The following is a 23,614-nucleotide window of genomic DNA, read 5'->3' as shown; positions in this document are numbered from 1 at the left end:
TTTGACAGGCAGAGTGGATAGTGAGAGACAGAGAGAAAGGTCTTCCTTTTGCCGTTGGTTCACCCTCCAATGGCCGCCGCGGCTGGCGCTCTGCGGCCGGCGCACCGCGCTGATCCGAAGGCAGGAGCCAGGTGCTTCTCCTGGTCTCCCATGGGGTGCAGGGCCCAAGCACTTGGGCCATCCTCCACTGCAGTCCCTGGCCACAGCAGAGAGCTGGCCTGGAAGAGGGGCAACCGGGACAGAATCCGGCGCCCTGACCGGGACTAGAGCCCGGTGTGCCGGCGCCACAAGGCGGAGGATTAGCCTAGTGAGCCGCGGCGCCGGCCACACCTCCAGCTTTCAAACCCCTCCAAGGCCGTCTTGGAGAGTTGAATGTGGCCCCCAGAGGACTTCAGGGAGCAGCAGAGGGGTGCACTGGGCTGCAACAGGTCCCCACCCATGTCCCTGGGCTTCCTAGGGACAGGGATGACCCCAGCCTCAGAGGAACACAGGACACACCTGTGTATCTCTGGATAGCCATTTGGCTGGATGCGCAAACCGCACATGCTGGGCTGACCCTGCCCCCAGCCCCAGGGCACCGCCCGCAGTGCCTCTCCACCTGGCTCCCCTGGCTGCAGCGACAGGAGCGGACGTGGCCCAGGGCCTGCTGACTTTCTCCAGGAGGCAACAAGCTGAGGCGGAGCAAGCGCTACTTACAAGGCACCAAGGCCGTCCTGCCTGCAGTCCAGGCTCTGCTGGCCTCCGAGGCCACGGGAGTACTGGGGCAGGCGAGGGTAGACCAGAGGCCTTTGCTCTGGGACGCCTTCCCCTCTTCACACACGAGGCTGCCCGGCCCTCCCTCTGCCTGCACTCACCGCCAGTCTCTGTGCTGGGAGGGCAGGCACGTGCTCCCTAGCCCACACGCACAGCCCTGCCTGGGGTCAGGGAAGTCATTGGGAGGCCTGTGAGCTTGACCTTCCCAAGCGTGTCCGCGTCTCTTTTCCAACCTCACAAAATGAGAAGCCCTACTGCCCACCTCGCAGGGCTGTGGAGATGCGGTGAGATCCGCGGGTCGGTAAAGCACTGGGCACCGGCTCCTCCTGAGCAAACCACCCGGTGAGCCCGTGCAGGTGCCCCCCCAGTGGCTCCTGTGCGCACATGCGCAAGCTCCCGAGGGCCGGGGCACTGCCATGTGGAAGTAGACAGGAATGCTGTGAGCCCAGGGCAGGAGAGCAAGCAGCAGGAGCAGGCCCACATTTCTGCAGCACTCGGCCGTATGCGGGGCGCTTCACCCAGGGCGCTCCATTACACAGGAGAGGAGACTGAGGCCTAGAGCTAGATTCATTGCCAAAGGAGCCCCTTCCTTTTTTTTCTTTCTTTCTTTCTTTCTTTCTTTCTTTCTTTCTTTCTTTCTTTCTTTCTTTCTTTCTTTCTTTCTTTCTTTCTTTCTTTTTTTTTACTACTTATTTGAAAGACAGGGTTACAAGTTACAGACAGAAGAAGAGACAGAGAGATCTTTCATTCTCTGGTTCACTCCCCAAATGGCCACAATGGCCGGGGCTGGGCTAGGCCAGAGCCAGGAGCCCAGAACTCCATCCCAGGACTCCCAGTGGGTGGCAGGGTCCCAAGGCCATCTTCTGCTGCTTACCCAGGCACATCAACAGGGAGCTGGATGGGAAGCCGAGCAACGAGGACTTGAACTGGTGCCCTGTGGGATGCCCGCATCAAAGTTGGCGACCTGACCTGCTGTGCCACAATGCTGACCCCTGACTCCAGGCTGTATCAGCCACAGTACAGAGCCTTGGGGCCAGACTTTGCCCCCACCAACATAAGAGCCTGACAAGAGGTAATCAGAGCAGCCTTGCCTCCACCCCTTCCCTTTGTCCCTTTCCAGGCCCAGCCTAGGTGACCACAGACGGCCCGAGGGCACAGCCATAGACAGCACCCTCCCAAGCCTGTGTCCCCAGATCCCTAGCTCCATGCAGCTGGCAGGGTTGGCTCCCTGTGGGAGCCTCATGAGTCTGTCTCCTCAAGCCAGCCAGACCCCCAGCGAACATCTCCCTGGCCGTCTAGATGTCCGCAGTGCCCCAGACGGGCTGGTGCAGAATCAGGGTCACGGGCGCGGTCTTCCTGCAGTGTGATGCCAGTGTTCTCACTGTGTGTGGAGTGCTGCTCTGAGGACTCCTGGAGTCCTCACAACCACTTATGGGATAGGGATGACTACTAATCCCACTAATCCCATTTTACAGATGTGACGATTGTTCGATTCACACCCTCTGTTTCCACCCTGAAAGTGCAACTCCCATGGTCCTCTGCTCCGACCCTCCCCCCACCCCCCCCAGCAGGCTCTCCTCAGCGGAGCCAAGCAGAAACGCTTCCAACGCCCCGCACTCGGCCCCAGAGCAGAGGCCGGGAGGCAGGCTGACTCCTCCCCTCCCAGAGCTGCTGGGAGAGCAGGACAGGGCAGAGCCGTGCATCAGGAGAGGGGCCTCCTGCCAGGCCACACTGCAGGCCCACAACCACCACCATCCCCCACCCCCCACCACCCCCCGCACCACACGGAAGAGCTCTTCCTGCCTGGTTAGCAGCTGCTGGGAGACATCGGCGCCCCCAGGAGGGAGGCTGCTGCGGAGCTGACTTCGCGAGCCCAGTAGCTCTCTCCCAGCTCAGGAGCAACCATCCCAGTGACCCAGACCAGTCCCGTCTGGTTAGAGGACCAGGCCTGGGGCAAGCAACATACGGATCAGATGCAAACCATATGGTTCTTTCAAGAAGACAAAGGGGCCCGTATCATGCCACTGCTTGTGACACCGGCATTCCCTACTGGAGTGCTGGTTCATGTCCCAGCTGCTCCGCTTCCAATCCAGCTCCCTGCTAATGTGCCTGAGAAGGCAACAGAGGATGGCCCAAGTGCTTGGGCCCCTGCACCCACATGGGAGACCCAGATGGAATTCTGAGCTCATGGCTTTAATACATTTTTTTTTTTTTGACAGGCAGAGTGGACAGTGAGAAAGAGAGACAGAGAGAAAGGTCTTCCTTTTTGCCATTGGTTCACCCTCCAATGGCCACCGCGGCTGGCACACGGCGGCCAGCGCACCGCGCTGATCCAATGGCAGGAGCCAGGTACTTATCCTGGTCTCCCATGGGGTGCAGGGCCCAAGGACCTGGGCCATCCTCCACTGCACTCCCGGGCCACAGCAGAGAGCTGGCCTAGAAGAGGGGCAACCGGGACAGAATCCGGCACCCCAACCGGGACTAGAACCCGGTGTGCCGGCGCCTCAAGGCGGAGGATTAGCCTAGTGAGCCACGGCGCCAGCCTGAGCTCATGGCTTTGGCCTGGCTCAGCCCAGGCTATTGTGGCCATTTGGAGAGTGAACCAGCAGATGGATGATCTCTCCTTCTCTGTCTTTAGAATAAAGGGAAGAAACTAAGCAGCTGATCTGACCCAAGCAAGGAGGGGCTGGGGATCATTCCTCCTGGCCATCTCGGCCTATGCTTGCCTCTGACAATGGAGCCACTCAGTGCCAGCATCTCCACAGCGGCTCTGCAGCCCAGCCCACCACCCGTGCTCCAGCTCAGGCAGCCCTGGGACTCCTGCTTGGGCCCCAGAGAGGGCACTGCTGGGAGCCTCTCAATATTGCCAAGGGCCGGCGCTGTGGCGTGGTAGGCTAAGCTCCTACCTGCAGTGCCAGCATCCCATATGGGCCCGGCTGTTCCACTTCCTACCCTAGGAAAGCAGTAGAAGATGACCCTCTGATCCCATGTGAGAGACCCAAAAGAAGCTCCTGGCTTCAGATCAGCCCAGCTCCGACCATTGCAGCCATTTGGGGAGTGAACGAGCAGATGGGAAGACCTCTCGCTCTCTCTGCCTCTCTGTAATTCTACCTCTCAAATAAATAAAATCTTTAAAAAAAAAAAATAGTGCTGGGGCCGGCACTGTGGCACAGTGGGTTAAAGCCCTGGCCTGCAGTGCCGGCATCCCACATGGGCGCTAGTTCTAGTCCTGGCTGCTCCTCTTCCAATCCAGCTCTCTGCTATGGCCTGGGAAAGTAGTAGAAGATGGCCCAAATCCTTGGACCCCTGCACCCACGTGGGAAACCAGGAAGAAGCTCCTGGCTCCTGGCTTCAGATCGGTGCAGCTCCAGCCGTTACGGCCAGTTGGGGAGTGAACCAGCGGATGGAAGACCTCTCTCTCTCTCTACCTCTCTCTGTAACTCTTTCAAATAAATAAAATAAATCTTTAAAAAAAAAAATAGTGCCCCCAGCCTGAGACCTGGGGAGGGAAACAAGGAACCACTGGACTCTCCAGGAGGCGGGGCCTCCCTAGGGAAGCTCTGTGGGGCCCCACAGGGGTGAGGAGCATTGAGAGCTGTCCCTGCTGGGCCAGAGAGGGCACCTCCTACGCCCTCTCTCACAGGAGGTGCCACCAGGTCACCTAAAAACACCAACCACCAGGGAGATAAACGTGACGGGGACAGTGCAAGGTGACCCAAAGTCCACAGCCGGGGCTCCACCAGCATGAGACGGGCTTTCTAGCACAGTGGAGTCGAGGGCCCGCGTGTGATCTGCCCCATCGCAGAAGGTGCCAGCCAAAGCAGAATCCCACCCCTTTCCTGCCCTCCACCTGATTAAAACGTCGGCAGACTCCCACTCGCAGACTGTTCTGTACCAATGTCCAGCAGCAGCAGCTCCACCCGATGAGCGCAGGGGGCAGCGGCACCTTCCTCTTCTCAGAGGGACCTTGACGCGTCTCCATCAAGCAAGGCTCCCATCTCCACGGACTCACTCACTAGAAACGAGGGCACTGGCGGCGGCCGTGTGCGCTGGCCTGTGTGAGCCATCTGCTTCTGGGAGTGCAAAACCAAGGGTGCGAAGCTGAAGAGGCCCGGGGAGGGGCGGGTGTGTGGCACAGTGAGTGGTTAAGACGCCACTTGGGAGGCCCACGTCCCATCCCGGGGTGCCTGGTTGGAGTCCCAGCTTGGCCGATGCCGGCTTGCTGCGGATGCACACCCTGGGAGGCAGCAGACGGCAGCTCAGTGGGTCGGGGCCCTGTCACCCAGTGGGAGACCTGGATGGAGTTCCTGGCTCCTGGTTTGCTGCTGTGGACATCTGAGTGATGAACCAGCAGATGGGCGAGCTCTATTTCCCTTTCAAATAAATTCACACACACACACACACACACACACACACGCGCGTGCGCGAATAACAGCAGCTTAAAATCATGTGTTTGCGAGAGAACTGAAGGAGAAAGCTAGGGCCACCATCCTTTTGTCGGCCGTTTATCACAGCACTCTGCAACCTGCGTGACACCTGCCAGAAAGGGCCCACGCCATGCGGCCAGCAGGGGAGGGGAGGGAGGCAGGCAGGGCAGGAGCAACAAGGGGCCCTCTGATTCCACCAGGACACAGTGATGACCTGAGCCACCCCTTCCCAGCACCCCAGGGAAGGGTGGGGCTGGAAGCAAGGGGAAGGGAGGTAAGGGGTGGGGCTGAAGGGAGAGCCAGAGACTGTCAGCCCACCCCAAGCCTCTGAGCTCTGGGGGTGCAGGGGAGGGGGTGGCCTCTCCGCGTGTAGAGAGCTGGGCTACAGCACCGGGGGCCCAGGCACTGGGAGGTCCCTGAGCCTTGGTCTCCTCGTGCATAAAGCTAGAGCAGGTGTCCACGCGCACCTCTGCACTGCGCTGATTAACTCGGACACCTGGGGCGGGGCCCCGTGAAGACGAAGCTGCCTTCCCCCCTGCTACTCTCAAGCAAGAAGACCGAGGCCGAGCCCTGCACGTGTGCACACACACACACACACACACACACGACAGCCGGGTAGAAAAAGGACCCGCAGAGGTTTAATTGATGCAGAACACACAGGATTGTCACCAGAGTTGGTCGTACCACACGAGCGATTCCAAAGCACATACAACGAGCCAAGTAACAAAATGGGCTTTCTCTGTGCAGTCGGCTGATGCCTACAAAGTACCTGAGGGGGTAGAAAAGCCAAGGGGATCTCAGTTTCTTTTTCCATGGCAACGAAATGAGGGGCGGGGCGGAGACAGCTAGCTTTGAGGCCACGGGGAGGCAGGGGCAGCCCCACAGCTTTCAAGAGAAGAAAAATGGGGGCATTTTGTTGAGACAACGGGCCGGAGCCCCCGAGGCGCGTGCCGCAGGAAGCTGCGCCAGCACGGCAGCCGCTCCGCCTGGCAGGAGGCCCCTCGCTGCCAGGCTCTGGGAAGAGGCGGCCGTGGCATGGGGCAGGGGGTGGGACAGGCAGAGGGGACGGAGCTGCGAGCCTGTGCACAGACCCAAGGCCTCCTCACGGAGGAGAGTGAAGGCCAGAAGCCGCCCCGCCTCTCCCTGGGGCTCTCTGGCTTCCTGAAGAAGTATGCGTGAGACCTGAGATGCGGGCTGCTGGCGCTGGGAGAGGCGGGCACTCCTGAGCCCGGGGGAAAGCACAGTGCTCGGAAGGGGACAGAGGGAGAGGCAGCGGAGCTTCCTGGGGCCCAGCAGCCACAGTGGGGCTCTGGTGGCCGAGCCCAGCCCTGAGAGGGTGGAGAGGAGAGCCGGGGAGCAGCCGCTGAGAACAGAAGGGTCTGACCTCCGCCGGGCTGAGGTACTGGAGACACGGTGTGGCCGCGGGGCGCAGACAGGCAGGGCACTCGGTCCTAGTGGTCCCAGGGAGCAGCTCAGCTCCAGATCCCCGTGGTCTCGGGAGGCAGCTCCTCTGATGCCACCCTCCGGGCCCAGGTCCCCAACGCCCCCAGCTGCCGCACACCTGCAGCGCTGCTGTGCCTTCGCCAGAGCCCACGAGGCCGCCGCATGTCCACCTGAGCCACGCCACATGGTCACAGAAGCCATGGCTTGTGGTTTACCGATGCTGCCACCTGTCCTCCCAGCCCTGAGCAGGGCAGGCGGCAAGGGGACAGGAGGACGCCGTATCAGGGGGATAAAGTGCAGGCAGCTCCTCAGGCACTTGGTCTGTGTGTGCGGGAGGCCGGGCTGCCCCAGAGCCCCGGCTCGGGGCCTCAGTAGCGATACACCTTCAGGGTCTTGTCCTCATCCAGCCCCAGCTGTAGCAGGCCCACAGTGGCTGCTGGCTTGGGCACGGAGAAGAGATGTCTGGCCACAAGGTGAAGGGAAACTCAGGTCAGCTGGGCACGACTCGGCAGGGGCCGCGAAAGGGTCACAGGCAGAAGGAAAGCACGCCCAGGGGCTGGACCAAGGCTTGGGACCAGCAGAAAGGATACGACTTGGGGTCGTTCCGGAAATGTTCCAGCCACCTGCGGTTAGCCTCGATGATGCCCTGGAAGTTGGTGCTGCCGGCCTCAGGGACCTGGGACTGGGGGCGCTGCAGGAAGCGGAGCTGCTCACTGCAGAGGGTGTGGGGAGGGGAAGAGAGCAGGCAGCGGGGCCGACCGTCACATCCCCTTGCCGTGCAACTGGGGCCTTCTCTGGCCATTCGGAGCCCCTCCTCTGGCAAGAGCTGTCCCCCAGAACCACGAGCCTCGGCCCTCTGCCCCCTCCCTGGGTGCCCACTACCGGCAGGAGCTCCAGGCTCCCGCCTCTGCCTGTTTCCAGCCAAGCTCATCGGCAAAGGGCTCCCCTCAGCCAAGTCAAATACTCGCCCAGCGTCAGCCCCCAAGCTGGCCAAAGTGACGGCGGGGGTACTGATGGTTGGGGACTGAGCAGGGAAGGGGGGGAGACGCTTGGCAAGGAGTGAGATGAATGGGAAATTAATAACAGGTTTAAATAATCGCCCGTCTGTCTCCCCGACGGGGTGCTCCTCTTGCTCCAGATGTCGCTCAGCAAGACTTGGGGAAGAAGGCAGCAGCGGAAGCAGAGCCCTCGATGCCAAGGACAAAGGCCGGACACCAGGGCTGCCGGGGTGGGGGTGGGTCACAGGAAGGGGCACAACCGCAAGGGCTGACTCTGCCCACAGGGACCACAGGGCAGCTCTCTGCTGAAGCTGGCCGGGAAGGCCCAGGCCCAGCGCACTGGAACCACAGAGCCGTGGAGTTGACCCTGCCCTGGCTGTGGATGGTGCCTCAGACCCAGGCAAGGGGCAGGCAGCTCTGTGGACCGGGGCCTCATCTCTCCGGGCAACAGGACCAGAAGGCGTGCTCCCCACCGAGGCCCCACCTGCCCAGGGTGGTGCAGGGAGCAGCCTGAGGTGAGGGTCCACTCCGGGCCCACGGGGAGCCTTACCTGGCAGACACGTACCCCAGCTTGTTCTCCAGGGGGGGCGGGCAGTTACTGAGCAACGGGATGCCAGCTGGAGACGAACGGGCAGTGAGTCAGCAGAGCCAGGCCCCAGCATCTGCCCACCAGCACCCCCCCGCCCCCACACAGACAAGGCAGTGCCCCCAGAGCACACAGAAGCAAGTGAAGTTCCGGTAGCTGCAGGTGAGGCAGGAACTGTCCTACTCATGTTGATTCTAAAAGTTAATCTACTTTCCATTGGGAGGGGCAGGCAGAAAGTATGTTTTTGCTTTTGTTTTGTTTTTCACTTTTTCCCTCAAATGACGGCTTTTCACATTCCTCGGCAGGGCTGTGGGACCAGGGGAGGCCGCCTGGCCCTGGAGCGAGGGAAGCCACGTGGCTCAGGGGTTATAAACAGAAGCCTGGAGTCACAGAGACACGGGGTCAAAACCCAGCTCGCTGCTCACTCACGGAGCATCCCAGAGCATATTACTTAACCACCTGGGGCTCAGTTCCCCACCTGTGCAGTGGGGATAAATATCACAGCCTCAGGGACCCATCAGCAGGAGGAAATGAAGACACGCACACAGGGTGCCTGGCCCGTGCGGTTGTGCCCCAGGTGGTGGCGCGGGCCCTGCAGGTTCTGCCCAGGCTCGCGTGAACCACCACGAACCGCACAGCTCTGGCTCAGGGCCACCTGCGGGCTCCTCTTCACGAGGGACCCACGGACCTGGCTCAAGCTGAGGCAGGACAAGGGGTAGGCAGAGAGGATGAGCAGGAGGAAGGGCGTAGATGGGAAGAGGAGGAGGTGGGAAGGCTCCGTCCAGAAGCAGGCCCTGCCCCGAGGGAGGCTTACATGGAAAATACTTGCGCCACTTCTCCAGCAGGAAGTCGTCCACTGTCTGAGCCACGGAGGAGGAGAGCCTGGGGCCCAGCCCCGGGTCCCAGGCCCACGAGGTGGACACAGGCGAAACAGGAGACGCGGCTGGGATGGGGGTCAGGGAGGGGTAGGCAGGCGTGGGGACGCTCTTGGAGGGCCGGGCTGAGAACGGGGCTGGCGTGCAGGTGAAGAGTGGCTGCGGGGGCGGCGGCGGCGGCGGCGTGCCGAGACTGCCCAGCATGCTGAGCACCGCGTTCAGCTCGCTGCTGATGCGCTGCAGGGAGCTGCTCAAGTGGTGGATCTTGGTGGGGACGATGGGACTCGGGGTTGGCGTCGCTGGAAGAACAAGGCAGGCGCTGGGCTTGGTTCAGGGCCCTGAAACGTCCCGACCCAGCTGGCACCGTGGCACCTGGGGCGGGGCCTGGGGGCGAGACGGCTCCTGTGTCCCCCACAGTGCAGACAGCAGCTGGCCCTAGACAGCTGAAGGGGAGAGGACCCCGCTGCCCAGCAGCAGGTGGCCGCCGCAGAGGGAGAGCAGCTTCCCGGGAGGGGAGGCTCACCAGGCCCGACGTCTCCCGACCAAAGGCTCCGTGGCGCTCAGAAGGCCCCCCCTGACCCCTTGGGCCCTGCCTGCCCCAACCCACACAGCGTCCCTTCTTGCCAGCGCTTCTAGACGTGGGCTCAGAGACCTGTCCCCTCAGTGCTGAGGGCGGGGGCTGTGCCCCTGTTCCCCAAGCTCCTCCCTCTCCCAGATGCAAGGCCCCACCCTTGCCTCTCCACCCCCCTTCCCTGTAGCCACCACACTCACCAGGAGGCAGGGAGGAAGATTCACAACTTTCACTGCTCTCTTCCTCCTCGTCGCTGAGGTCAAAGGTCACCACCTTCTTGGTGGGGGCTCCTCTCAGAGTGTCCTCATCGGAGGCCTGACGGGCAGACGTGCTAGTCTTCACCCCCGCTCCCCAGGGACTTGCTACCCCCTTGCCCTTGTGATGTGCGGACAGAGGACTTGGTGACTGGGCTCATCTGGGGCCCAGAGTCCCAGCAGACACCTCGGAGAGGCTAAGAGAACCCAACTGCCTGCGACAGAGGCCGAGATCGGCCCCCACTCCCAGTCAACTCCTCTGCAGTGTGTCTGACACTGGAGCTCCAAGCCCTGGGCGTCCAGGGGAGAGTCCACAGGGACCCAGGGAAGGTGGGGACCCCTGCCACGAGCATCCATCTCAGAGAGCTGGCCACAGCCCTCCTTGGGTGCCTCTGGGGGGTAAGGACAGGTGTTAGTCCCCCTGCTCTGGGACCTTCTCTGGAGGCTCCAGGTGTGCTCGGCACCACCCAGCTCAGACATCCAAACCCAAGGGTGCCCAGCAAGCTCAGAGACGAGCCACTGCCATCTCTACCTCCAGGACCCTGAGCCCACTGCCCAGTCCCGGGCTCTCAAGGCCCAGCTCCCCCGGAAACAGGCAATGCCAGGACCGGAAGAGGGAGGTGGGCTCCGCAGCCACAGCGCTGTACCTCTTCTCGAAGGGAAGACTCCAGCTCGTTCAGCTTCTGCTCTTTCTTCTTCAGCAGGTCACGGCCTTTGCGCATGGCCGACTTCATCTCATCCAGGTGTCTGGTCTCCTGCAGCCAGGGAGGCGGGGGAAGAGCAGTGACTGACCACGCAGACAGCAATCTGGCTTCCAGACTGGTTATTTATAATCACTACTATCATCATCACCACCACCGCCAGTGTTCAGAGAGATTAAGCTGAGTAACAGCCTGGGGAAGATACCCGAGAAGCCTGCCCCTCGGCCTGTGCCAGCCCCTGGCCCTCTGCTGCCCCCGGGCCGGGTTCAGGACCACAGGGGCCTGTGTCCCCTCCCCAGCTCTTGGCAGTATCACAATTCTAAGGGCGCAGGCATGAACCAAGAGAGCCCAGCTGCAGGGACCCTCCCCTGGCGTAAAGTTTGGTGGCCTTAACCCTAAAAATGAAGTCTGCCTCTTCACTGCAAATTAAAAAGAAGCAAAACAGAGACAGAACTCAGACTTACCCTGAGAATGTTCAAAAGATTTTCATTTACAAAGTCCTTAGTGCAACAGAATGGAAAAGCAAAACCCTGGATTTAAAAATTTTTTAAACCTTAATTGTACTCTTGACCAGAAGGCCAGAACAAGGGCACAGGCTAAATAGCCTGTCTCTGAAATGCTTGGGAGCAGAAGTGTTTCGGATTTTGGAATCTTTGCATACACTTTCCCATCCAAACCTCAGAGCGCTCTGGATTGTGGATGTTGGGTGCGGGGCGCTCGGCTTGTGCTGCCTGGCACAGTATACGTGGCCATCACGAGGCTCCAGGGGTTTACTGTCAGAGACGGTGTCGCCACCGCCCCCCCCCCACCGCCCCATGACACCGCGTTACGCAGCCTCGCTGCACAGGGCCTGCAGGCTCTCCTCTGGGCTCCTGACCTCCTCCAGGTTCTTGCGCACATCTTCCAGGGCCTTGGAGCCTGGTGGGTCTTTGGACACCTCCTGAGCACTGGCCAGCTCCTGGCGCCAGTGCTGCCGGGCGGCCTTCAGAGCCGTCTGCCGCCTCTGCATGGAGCGCGTCTGCTGCACCAGGAACTCCTTGGCACTGCGGAGGGCTATCCCTTCAGCAGAGAGATAGTGCCGGACACTGCAGAGGTGAGGCCAGGCCAGGGGCATTGGAGAAAGAAACAGAAGACTCTAAATTCTGCTGAAGGAACATGGCCATTTCCCCAGCAGAGGCCCACATGGGCACAGAGAGGAGCGGCTGGGCTGGGGTGTGAGGTGCCGGGGTAAATGCCTACACCACGCAGCATATGGGGCTAAGAGCTCCCACCATGATTCTGAAAGGGACCATGCCCGCGCCTCCCAACCCACGGCCGGACTCTCCCAGCAGTTCAAGCTTCAAGCAGAGGCCAGCACGCGGTCCCTGGGCCTCCCCCGGAGGCAAGCCCACTGGTAGTCACTGCCGCCTCATGCCTGCTCAGCCAGCTGTCACACGGGCTCTCGTTCACTCCATCACGGGCCCTCAACCCGGTGTCAGACGGGCTTTCGGAACTCACCTGTCCAAGGACAAGGGGCTCTCCTCCTTGCTCTGGGAGAAAGAGGATGCCTCTTTGGCCAGGTTCTAAGGACACAGGGTAGAAAAGACCCACTGAGGGCAGCAAAAGCAGATGCCCTGCAGGACCAAGAGACCCTGAAGCCCCTCCCAGTGCCCAGACAAGGAAAAGGCGCTGCCAGCTGCCAGGCACTGCCCACGGGCGCCATCTGGCGTGTGGAGAGGCCGCAGGGGGCTGGGCTGCATGCAGGGCAGAAGCAGGCCCCTCCTGAGGACCCACGCCAGCCCTGAGCCCCAGCTCACTGTCCCAAGGGATTTCCTCAGGTCTTCAATGCGGAGACTGGGCTCAAAATGTGGAGCAGCCTGGTGACTCTCCTCGGCCGCCAGCTCCTGCAACGTGGACTGCTTCCTCTGGACTTCAGCCTCCAGGCTGCTGTGAGGGGAAAGAGGAGCGGAAGTGGGGTGTGAGACGCAGTCACGCCACGGGACCACCTCCACACCCCCCTCAAGACCCCCGAAGCAGGCGGAGCCGAGGCAGGAACAGTAGAACAAGAGACCCCACCGTGTTCCACAGCCTCTTCACACCTCACTCCCTACAACTGTAGCAGACACACCCCTCCGCCTGGTTCCACGTCAGACCCGCCCCTCTGCCTACTGATTGGGCCATGGTGAGGCAGGGGCCGTGAGTGACAGAAGGCAGAGGCCAGGCGGAGGTGGCCACGGGGGACAGGTCCCGGTGCCCACACACCTGACGTGTCTCTGCAGTCTCTGACTCTGCACCTGCAGCTGATCCAGCTGGGACTCCAGGTCCAGCTTGCGAGCCTGAAGCTCATCGAGCACCCTCCGGAGCTGCCGGCTCGACTCCATCAGCTGGGCGTGCTCCTTCTTCGCCTCCTCCAGGTGCCGATGGGTGGCTGTGGCTTCCTGGGGTGGGGAAGAGACAAGCACCGGGAGACGTCAGGGGAGCAGGCTGCACTAGTGGGCGAGGGGAGCCGGAAGAGACAGCAGGGGACGTAACTCAGAGCCGCTGGCTCTGCGGTCAGGCAGCCAGGGGTGCACAGGCTCCCGTCCTCCCTCCACGGCCCCACTCCCCGAGGACCCCGAGCTGGAGTCCCCAGAGCAGTGCCCTGGACAGGCCTGCACGGAGGAGGAGGCCAAGAGGAGACAAACCTCTCTCTCCAGAGCCACCTGCCTCTGCACGTCAAGCAGCTGCTGCTTCTCCTTCCGGGCCGTCTTCTCCTGCGGGCCAGAGACGGGGCCCTCTGACCGACTACACACCCCAGTTCTGAGGGGCAGGTGTGCTCCCTCTCTGGGGGAGCAGACCCAAAGGTCAAGGATGCCTGTAGACGCTGCCCCCACCACAGCTCCCTCACCTGCACGTCCAGCTGAGCCAACTTGGCCTTGACATCTTTGGTTCTTATTTCAAGCTCCACCTCTAAATCCTGGAGTTTCCTTTCCTGCCCACAAGACACAGGTGGAAAGTAAACTGCGTGGACAGCGTGTAAGGCATCAGCAGAGGAACACGAAGGCACTCCGGAACATACCATACCACACCCCAACTGCCCAGCAGGCACAGGCTTCCTCCCAGCATGCCCCAGTCGCCTCCCAGGAAGGCATTAAACCTTCCCCTCGTGCACAGGAGCAAGGAGAAGCACAGGCGTCAACCCGAGACCTGATGTGAGTTGTCGTCTCCTGACCCTGGGCCTGTTTCCTGGCCCAGGAATGAAAGGAGCAAAGGTGCCCAGCCTGGAGCTGACCATGAGCGACTCCATTCCTGAAACTGTCAGGCTCCGTCCCACCATGGCCACAGCACTCTCCTACCCCGCAGAGACGGACTGAGACGGTAGTGGGCCCAGCCGGCCCCGCCCCGGCCCCCCACCTGCTCCCGCTGCCGGCGCCACAAGTCCTCGCGCTGCTTGTCCTGCTCCTGCCTCGTGCTCTCCAGCTCTCGCTCGTGGGCCCGACGCAGGCGCTCCAGCTCTCCCGTCAGGTGTGCCAGCAGGTCAGCCCGCTGCTTCCTCTCCTACAGGGAGGGCGGGGCCCCACACACCCCAAGAGTCACAGTTCTCCCCATTCCTCAGCCTTGGCTCAGTAAGACCAGGACCACCATCAGCCCCTGAGGCCCAAGCAGCGAGGACAGCATGGGGTCAGCCCCCAGGAAACCTGCATCCCTCCCCAGCTGAAGCAGACGTTGGCTAGTGCCACAGGGAGTCCCCTCTGGGAGCCGGGCTCCCCTCTTGTTCAACTCTCCTCCATAAGGGAAATCACTGATAAATCGTCACCATTCCTCAGCAGGGCAGTCAGTGGGGCGGGAAGGACGGCGACCAAATTTCATCATGGGACACTGGTTCTGCCCCCAGGGGATGCAGGAAGAGGCTGGGGTACAGGTTCCAGTCACTGGGGCAGGGGCCTAAAATCCGCCCCAGAGGCCTGGCTCTGGGCTCAGGTCGGCCGCCCCACCCGTTTGGCTTGGGTCTGCTCAAGTGACTGAGCCTCCCCTTCTTAAGGCCAAAGGGTGAGGGTGGGCAAAGGGTCTCTAAGTAGCAGCTGGCCCTTGCCACTCTGTTTTCAGATGTCCTAAAACCTTGATTAGCCGTGGCAGCATGGTGTCAGAGGGAGGGAGATGGGAGGTTTTGGACTCGGACAGCCTGGACTGGAATCTTGGCTCTCAGAAAGGTTAATTAAATTCTCCAAGTCTCGGTGTCCTCATCTTTAAAGTAGACATGGCAACACTGCCGTTTCCTAAGACAGTAGTGAGGACTTCACGGGTCACCCACAAGGAGAGCTCAGAACAGTGCCTGGCGCACAGCACAAGCCAGTCTGCTGGCAGTGCAGCCGGCCTCATAGGACTCACCTCCCAGTAGGGGCCTTTGTCCAATGCTTTAGTAACAGGCAAACAAGCAACTTCACCATTGCAGGGCCCATGGAAGAAAACCTCCCCCGTTCCCGACCACAGTCTGTCCCCCTTTCCCGACCCTGCAGCCAGCTGGGAGAGGCCCCGGGAGTCACACCAGGGGATGCAGCCGCACTACCTCCACTTCGTACTGCTCTCTGGCCTCAGCCACCGCTCGCTGGTGCTCCTCCTTCATCCTGTCCAGCTTCCTCTCATGCTCCCTTTCCACCTCCTGGCGCTTCTCCCGCAGGAGGCTGCTGAGCTGCAGGGCAGACAGCAGGGGTCCAGCAGGCAGGACACGGAGGTGGACCAGCACACCTTACACACATCTCCCCATTGCCCCTGACATGCACACACATGACACACACCACGCATGGTACATGCACAGCCTCCCCCACCAACACTCCCTCTGTGCATACAGCAGACTGGGGATAGGACCCAGCCTCGAGGAACTAAGGCACAAAAACGGAAGGAGAAGTGCTAGCCCCCACTGGGTCACCCGCGGCACACTGGGGGACACTGAGGCCAGGGCGGCTCAGTGACCCGACGGGAGCCCGGGACAGGGGGAGCAGCACTCACCTCCTGCTCGTACTCAAGCACTTGGTGAAGCTTCTGGTAAGCTCTCTGCTCTGCCTTCCCCAGGCTCTCCCGCAGCTCAGCCTCCTCTCTCTGTTGAGCTTCCTCAATCTTCTTCTGCAGGCCGGACAGCACCTAAGACAGCCCCAGAACGCAGGGGAGTGTGACACTCGGAGACGGGTAAGCTCCCGTGGGGCTCATTCCTAGGGGTCCAGCACCCAACCCAGGGGCCTGGAGGGAGAGGGAAGCTCCCCCTTGTAGTCATGGATGGAACTGAGCTCCTCTGCTGACCAGGGGCAAAGGGGGCCACGGGGCTCACACCCAGGCCCTGCTCCCGGAGGCCGAGGCCGGCAGCATCTCACCTCCTGGTGCTCACACCCAGGCCTGCCCCCGGGGGCCGAGGCCGGCAGCATCTCACCTCCTGGTGCTCACACCCAGGCCTGCCTCCGGGGGCCGAGGCCGGCAGCATCTCACCTCCCGGTGCTTGGTCTCCAGCAAGGAACGCTGCTGCTCTAGCTCAGTTCTGTGCTCCTGCTCCAGCCTTGCCAATGCCTGGGGAGCGAGGGGGGCCCGTGTGGGAAGTAGGGTAGGGATGCAGGCTGGTAGCAAGCATGGGGGAAGGTGCAGGGAAGACCTGTAGAAAGGGGCCGAGGGCAATCACAGGGGCGGCTCAGCCCCTAAAGGCTGCGAGTGGCAAACACGCAGGAACACGAGGGCTGGAGCAGCACCACTCCCAGCCCTGCCTCCGGGCCGGGCCACAGGTAACACAGACGGCATGCACAGCTATAAAGATGCCTGGGCCCGGGAGGGCAGGGAGCTTAGGCACATTCTCTCTGAGCGCCTGTGGTAGAGGGCCGTCCCCCAGTTCTGATGTAGTTTTTCTGGGCCTAATGGCTCAAACTCCACTCCTCATCAAAAAGCTAAAACAGCCCACAGAGTCCGTCATGGCGAGCAGACTCTGGCTGCAGGGAGAGGGAATGAGGGGGCAAAGGAGAAACACCCTCTAAGTCGCAGCCTCTCGTTCTAAGACAGGAGACAAAATGGGGCAGAGGAAGTCACTCCCAACGCCCCGCAGGGCCAGGTAGCTCTGTCTCGGGCTTCTGACGGCGGCTGCTGCCACAGACCCAGCCCAGCCCCAGAGGGGCCTCGAGACACCTGCAGTGACCTCGGTGCTGCAGTGGAGACCAGGGCCAGCACCTGACCCGAGTCAGGTCCCCGAGACCAACGGGCCCAGAGAGTCAGTCTCCCACGCCGTCTGTGTGCCATGCCCACGCCCGCTGCAGGTCTGCTCTCATCTTCCTCTACACTCAGTCCTGCCCTGGGCAGCCCTGAGGGAGACGTGTCGGAGAGAGGCCCCACTCCACTTGCTCACGTCTTTCCGCTCCCCTTGCAGCCGCTCCCTCAGCTGCCGCAGAGCCTCCTCCGTCTCCGCTCTCAGGGCGGCCTGCTCGTCCTTCTCCAGAGCCGCCATCTCTTCTCTGAGCAGCTCCAGCTTCTGCCTGCTCTGCTGTTCCAAGCTGGCCCTCTCCGCCTTCTCTAGAGACTCCAGCTCCTCTCTCAGCCTCTGCAGGGAAGCCTCTTGCGTGGCCCTGGGTAGACACAGCGGCATGCTCATGGGCCTGTGCACACCGGGACAGCCCCACAGGGCTGGCAGCGCCCAGGTGTGCACTCACCTGATTTGGTCCTCATCTGCCTCTGTGCTGGAGCGGAGCTGTGCTCGGAGCCAGGACAGCCTCTGGCTCTCCTCTTCCCTCATCCGAGCCTCCTCCTCCTCGGTGGCTTTCTGCAGCTGCGCCTGCAGGGAACTGGAAGGCAAGGCAAGGCAAGCTTGCTGGAGGGAACGTGGGGTCTTCCCCCTCCGATTGCTAACCCTATGCTGCCTCCCTATAAAACATCCCAGGGGAGCAAGAGGGCCGTGAACTCCAGCCATCGCAGCAGAGCTGCCCTCTGCCTGCACGTTCACTCCTGCAGGCATTGTGTCACGCACTCAAGGACCCCATGGTGACTCTGGCTCCGCACACTCTCCCTCCCCAGCCTTTCCCCTGAGCTCCAGCGGCATCTGCTGAGCCACCGCCTCCGAACCCTCTCACACTCTTCCCTGCCTCTGTCTGGGTCTTTTCTCATGCCAGCTGCTCTGCCCAGAGTTCCCTTTTCCGTCTCCGTCTGGCCAGCTCAAATCCCTTGCTCAATACCCATCTCTCTGCTCTCTGCAGTGTGCTCCCAACTCCCTCCTAGTTCCCAGGTTTACCTTCCATTCCCACTGCACTTTACACACCGACCTCTCTTACCCAGCCGATCTGCACCACCCACGTAACAAACTGCATCTCTTTTGAACCTGTGCTTTCCTTGAGAGTCTGGAAACTTCTCCAGGGAAACAATCTTGTTTTCAAATCTGTTATATCCCAGGCAAGGAACATCGTAACAGACCCAAGGAAGGTGCTTAACCAGTGCGTACTGAATACGAACAGCATGGGCCAGCCTCAAACTCTAAGCCTTGGTTACCCCTGAGTGCTACCTTATTTACAGGCCATGTCATCCCGAGTGCCCTTTTTGGGTAACTCCTCACTCAGCCCCCACACAACCAGGAGACGTGTGCCGTGCACTCGGCAGAATTTCAAGTGAAAGCAAGGCCTGATCCAAGACAATTTCTTTGAAACCCTTCTGTAGCAAATTCAAAAGCCCTAAAAGATTTAGGATCGGATCATTTTCAAGTTATCCGCACCTCTGCACTCTTCCATTATGAGAGAAGATTTGAGTCAAGTAAAAACCCTTCCTCCCAGGTTCCCCCAGAAGCTCTCTCTTTGACCTCCAGTGACACAGAACGTTACACCTGGCGGGGATCACCAAGGCAATCATCTCTTATTCTACAACTCAAGAAACTAAGGGCCGGCCTGCCCGCCTGCCTGCCTGCCTGCCTTCTCATTCAAGAAATACCTCCTACACAAACAGCTGTGGCTTCCAGAAAGTTCCACCACATAGAAGTTTCCCAGCAGAGAGCAGGAGACCCCACCTCTCAAAAAGGCTCAGGCACAAACAGAAACGGGGTTCTCATGAGGGACAGTTTCAAAGCAAGCCAGGCAAGGCACTTCCCCCAGAACAACCACTCTGCCGAGACTGGCTGAAGCGACTGATCCCAGCTGAAAATGGAGCAAGGGCTGCTATTTACAGAGCGACTCTCATTTCCCAGGCCTGAAGCAGATATCTGCGGCATGGCAGTCTTTCCCACGAATGGAGGGGGCTCCAGGAAGGTCCCTCTGGACTCAGGGCTTGAGGGAAGTGAGAAGAAAGTACAGTCCAGTCACTCGGGCCCAGGGAGGCCAGCTGGCGCAACACCACCAGGATCTCCCCCAGGACGCTGCCTCTCCAGGTGCGCTGTGTCACAGGCCACCCGAGTGGGCCCCGCCCCAATCTGCAACCGGCTCCAGGAAGACGACACTGAGGAGCTGGGGAGAGGTCTGCTCTTTGGGATGCACAATAAAAAGACCCCAAGTCAGCAGATCCTGCACTGGGCCAATGAGAGTGACTGCCCCTGAACACACACACCCACTCCCAGTGCTCAAGTTCTAGTTTCCTGTTTCATTTCCTCTAAATTAAGCACAGATGTCTTACACACTCTTTGCTATGTATGCTCTAAAAATAGTAATTCCCCACCACTCTTGGATGTTCAGCTTAATAGACGGGAGCTAGCCTTAAGTTACATCCTCCACTGTTGCTACTAACAGACCCCAGGTGTCCATCTATCAGGTAGAGGCCAGCAAAGGGACTCCGTTTCTCGGCCTCCTTCGCAACTAGGGGGAACCACGAGACAGAGCAAATGTCACTGGGTGAAGTTTCCAGGAGCAGCAGCCCGGTGCTCTCCAGGGTGGGAGGAGGGCTCCCCCCCCCCCCGCTCCTCCATCCCTGTGAGGGCCCGGGGAGGGGGCTCAGGGACGGGCAGGACCTGAGAGACTTCACTTTCTGCTGGACGACCTCCCCTTCCTCCTCTTGCCACAGCTTCTCCCGTAGCTGCTGCATCTTCTCTCGCTCCAACTCCAGCAGCCGCCTCTGGTCTTGTTCAAGTTCCTGGGCCACTGCTTCTTCCATGGCCTTTCGTGCAGCCTCCGAGGGCTGCTGTGGAGGAGCCGCGGGCTCTGTAGATGGCCTGCCATGGTAGGAACAGCGCGTCACTACAATCTTAGCATCTGCCCAGCTTGGGGCTTCAAGGTTCACAAGGGTACAGAGGGCCCACAATCAGAAGTCACCTATGCAGGTCACTGCCCAGGTCCCCCTCAAAGATATGGTCAATATATGTTCTATAGGGCAAGCCCCACTGTGGCCCTCTAAGGCCCCAAGAGACATGGGGAAAGGCAGGCCAGGGACCTGGGAGATCACCGCCTGAGGGCAAAACTAGAGCTGTGGCTCAAGGGCTCGCAGCAGCAGGGAGACAGTGAAGCCCGGACCCTGCTGGATGCTTCCCCACAGTGGCTCACGGTCCTCTTTCTTCCCACCAGGACTCTGCCTGCTACGTAAGGCACGTGCCAGGCTCCAGACAATGCCGTCTCCCCAGTACATAGTGCATATGAGCCTGTGAGAGAACCGGCAGGACGTCCCCCAGCCCTGTGGCCTGCAGTAGTCCGTGGAGGTCCAGGGATGGGCAGGACACACCTCTCTGAGCCAAACACGTAGCGAGCGCACCCCAGGACCACTACGTCCCATGCCGCCCCATGGTGGCACGCTGGAATCCGCGTAGAGTGAATTCAGTGTTTTGGAAATGGGTAAAAGGAACCCAGAGCTGACTTGGATACACGGGTGGCTGACAAGATAAGGAATATTTGCTTGGTTAAAAAGAAGTCTATGAAGCAATGCAGACTGGCATCTGGCTTGCATTCTGGTTCTGGAAGGAACTACCCGAAGGGAAACCCTGGGAACAGCTGGAGCAATGCACGCACAAGCTCACTGATGTCCTTCACCTCCTACAGCGGCTGTCCCAACGGCGGGGACGTCTTCCTGTTTCCAGGCCCCTGCCCCATATGGCAGACCCTGGCTCACAGCACAACCACCACCCCCCACCCCCGCAGGATGCACAGGCTGCTGTGGGCCTGGCGCTGGGGCTCAGGCGGCCTCAGCAGGAACATGTGGGCACGACTCAAATCAAAGGGGAAGGGATAAGAGTCAAACGGGGGGGGGGGGGGGGAGCGGGAGGTCCTCGCTGCTGGAGACTCAGAACTCCCCTCTGCCTCCAGCCCCTGAACCGCAGCAGACGGAAGGCAATGGGCAGGGGCAGAAGAAAACAAAGGCTTAGGAATTTGTTCACAGCCCCTTGAGCCTAGCCAGCGAAGGGAGACCAAAGTGGCTGCTGACGTCTCTGAAATACCATTAAGACCTTCCCTAAAATCACAACTCAAACCACAGCAGTCTTGAGCCCTGTTTTTCTATTCTTGTCTGCTCTCAACTCCACCTCTTCCCTCCCTCCAAATCCTGGCTTCCTCTCGGTCCCCTGCCGCAGCCCCACTGGTGCAGAGCTAAGAGACGTGGCTGCCACCTCCTTGGAGAGCCCTGCCCTCGGAAGAGGCCTCCCCCCCCAACCTCTCCGCCTCATCAACCCTCCAACTCATTTCCGACCTTGGCTGAAAACATCTTTTTTCCCTGAGATGGTGCCTTTTAATGTCTCTCTCCCCTGCGGGCTGTGCGGCTCTGCAGAGCCCTTGGGACAGATGCTGCGGAGAGACGGCCGTCAGACTGCGTGGCGGTGTGTGCCCTGCTGCGCACCACTGAGTCTGCCTGCACACCTCGCAGGCAGGCAAATGGGGCCGTTTTCCAGTGGGCCTCTGCTCCCCCTTGCTCCTAAAGAGCTGGTATCCTAAACTCTTAGCTTAGGTCCACGGCAGCAAACAGCACCCAGAAGATCTAGGAGACGACTGGGAAGCTGCAGACTCCGGAGAAGAGGCAGGTCTGCTTCCAGGCCGAGCCCTCCCCTGTCGGCGTCAGTGAGATGCAAAGGGCAGGCTCTGGAGGAGCACCGTCATTTCAGGTGGGCCACCAGGTCGCTCGGAGACACGTGGAGGAAAGCGGGGAGGGAGAAGACGGGGGACGGGGGGAGGGAGCACTCTGGATCGGTTATACTACCACTACAGCTGGGAACGGAGCCAAAGCCACCTTGTCTCGTCTCCTATTCCACACAATGGTTTTGATTCATTTACCCTCTCTCTGCAAATCCTCATGACAGATGCTACAATGACAAAGGGGAGGGCATTCCTGGCTCCCAGGCCCGCCTTCTGGCCACAAGGCACAACCACCAGCCTGTGCTGCTGCCTGGTCTGCCCAACCCCTACACAATGCCCTCTGCTCCCAGCTGACAGGCACAGGACTCCTCGCCACAAAAGCCCAAAAGGCAACCCATTCCTGATGTAGCTATACAGATGAGCAACAAGGAGGCCTGGAAGGAACATAGGCATTTGCTACGGGGTCAAGGAAGCGTCTGAGACCCCAGCAGAGGCAGCCGCACTGGGATGGGCGTGACACAAAGTCAAGGTGCTGACCGGCCCAGGAGGCGGGGGAGCCTCAGTCCCTCCTGAGCCCTGTGCCCTGCCCCCGCTGCCCCAACCCCGTCTCTGCCCAGATCTTCCTCTCTGAACCACCCTCGCCCGTCCTCACAGAAGGCTACCAAGACTTGAGAAAGCCATACAATCCCTTGGGGCCACAGCTTTCACCACCGGCTACATCACCGTCTGACAAACACGGCCACCCCGTTCCGGGCCTGATCCCTGTGCGCTCACAAATCCTGCCAGCTCTTGGTGACACTGCCAGGGAGCAGTCAGGGCAGGAACCTGTCTCTGCTCAACAGTCAGCCCCAATCCTGCTGGGTTCGCCGAGGGGAAAATCTATAAACCCTGGCAGCTGCCTCTCTCCACACAGAGAAAAGGCACAGTGGCTGCAGACAAAAGTCACAAGTCCAGGGGTGCCAGCGACCACAGCCAGCTCCAACTTCTACAACGCACTAGTGTTGGGAGCCTGGGCAGATTCCTCCAGTTCCCTGGGCCTCTGCTCCCTCATCTGAAAAAGGGGTGAGAGGGAGGGGGAGAATGGGAGGACAGCTAAAAGGTTTCTTCACGGTGGAAGTGCTTGGTGCAACAACGCAGGTGCGTCACACATACACACGCATGGATGCTGTACCACTCCAACTACACGGAGGCGACGAACTGGGAAAACGAGCCTATGAGGCTGAAACCAGTGGAGACTGTGGTGGACAGACTGAGGGGGCTGGAGGGATGCCCGCTCCATGCCTGAGCTGGGGGGCTGTTACGTGACACGTACACATGCAGACACGCATCAAATGGCACACTTCAGATCTGTGTGCCTCAGCGCACACAGAGACCTCAAGGAAAGTAGATTTAAGGGAAAAAGTCATATTTGGTAGAGGCAGAAACATGACTGACCAGGACTGTGCTGGCGATGAGCCAGAAGGCATTCCCTGGCCCACCCCTGTACTGCAGGTCCTAACCAGGAGCCCCGGGGACCTGCTAACCCAGGCGTGGACTGGTGATGGCCCTGTAGGGGTCTCGAGGGTGCACACAGAGCAGCAAGGATACACTCTTCCCCCGAACGCTCTACTTGCTGCGCCGGGGCCAGAGCATCCCTCCCCACAACTGCAGGGGGAACGGCGTGCAGGCAGTGTACACACGGTGCAGGGCAGGGACAGACACACAAAGCTGGCCCTTACACCTCCGGCGAGACTGGCGGGGTGGGGCTGACCGCCACCTTCTCCTCAGGTTCCTCGGCCTCTTCCTGCCCAGGGCCCAGCTCCTCGGCCTGGGAGCGCTGCTCCGTGCCCCGCTCGTGGGAAGCAGGCGGGCTTGGGGCCTGTTCCCTTGATAGCATGAGGAAACAACTGTGTTAAAGCCAGGAGGAAGAAGAGAGGCTCAGACACACCCCGGGCAGGACCAAAGCGCTGTGATGGGGACGAGGGACACGGTTTCCCTGCCTTGGGTCTCCATCCTCCCCTCTCCCCCCACCGCCTCTCCCCTCACTGACTGCACAAAGTCCAGAGGCTCCCCCGACATGGGGA

The 23,614-nt window shown here is 60.6% G+C and overlaps 1 protein-coding gene across 14 annotated transcripts in view; it reads right to left on the bottom strand.

Moving 5' to 3' along the window:
• Nucleotides 1-5,796: 5,796 nt before the first annotated feature.
• The window catches only part of CEP164 (centrosomal protein 164), a 76,453-nt gene continuing 58,635 nt past the window's right edge, over nt 5,797-23,614 (bottom strand). For 7 of the 14 annotated variants that reach the window (XM_070065144.1, XM_070065121.1, XM_070065130.1 and 4 more), the window contains 20 exons: nt 23,270-23,437; nt 19,511-19,711; nt 17,244-17,375; nt 16,943-17,159; nt 16,045-16,122; nt 15,574-15,705; nt 15,134-15,256; nt 13,981-14,124; nt 13,475-13,558; nt 13,272-13,340; nt 12,850-13,025; nt 12,405-12,534; nt 12,106-12,170; nt 11,486-11,693; nt 10,555-10,662; nt 9,854-9,968; nt 9,022-9,381; nt 8,172-8,238; nt 7,214-7,336; nt 5,797-7,085 (listed from right to left, as the gene is read on the bottom strand). In XM_070065144.1, the coding sequence (XP_069921245.1) occupies nt 6,992-7,085; nt 7,214-7,336; nt 8,172-8,238; nt 9,022-9,381; nt 9,854-9,968; nt 10,555-10,662; nt 11,486-11,693; nt 12,106-12,170; nt 12,405-12,534; nt 12,850-13,025; nt 13,272-13,340; nt 13,475-13,558; nt 13,981-14,124; nt 15,134-15,256; nt 15,574-15,705; nt 16,045-16,122; nt 16,943-17,159; nt 17,244-17,375; nt 19,511-19,711; nt 23,270-23,437 (2,794 nt within the window). In that variant the 3' untranslated portion in view covers nt 5,797-6,991. The remainder of the gene's footprint in view (nt 7,086-7,213; nt 7,337-8,171; nt 8,239-9,021; nt 9,382-9,853; nt 9,969-10,554; nt 10,663-11,485; nt 11,694-12,105; nt 12,171-12,404; nt 12,535-12,849; nt 13,026-13,271; nt 13,341-13,474; nt 13,559-13,980; nt 14,125-15,133; nt 15,257-15,573; nt 15,706-16,044; nt 16,123-16,942; nt 17,160-17,243; nt 17,376-19,510; nt 19,712-23,269; nt 23,438-23,614) is intronic. The other 7 variants (XM_070065135.1, XM_070065149.1, XR_011384870.1 and 4 more) reach the window with 6 other exon arrangements.

This window comes from Oryctolagus cuniculus, chromosome 1 (genome assembly GCF_964237555.1).
Source record: "Oryctolagus cuniculus chromosome 1, mOryCun1.1, whole genome shotgun sequence".
In the NCBI taxonomy this organism is placed as follows: Eukaryota; Metazoa; Chordata; class Mammalia; order Lagomorpha; family Leporidae; genus Oryctolagus; species Oryctolagus cuniculus.
Note: the sequence above shows the minus strand (reverse complement) of the source record. Positions and strands in the feature narration are given on the sequence as shown.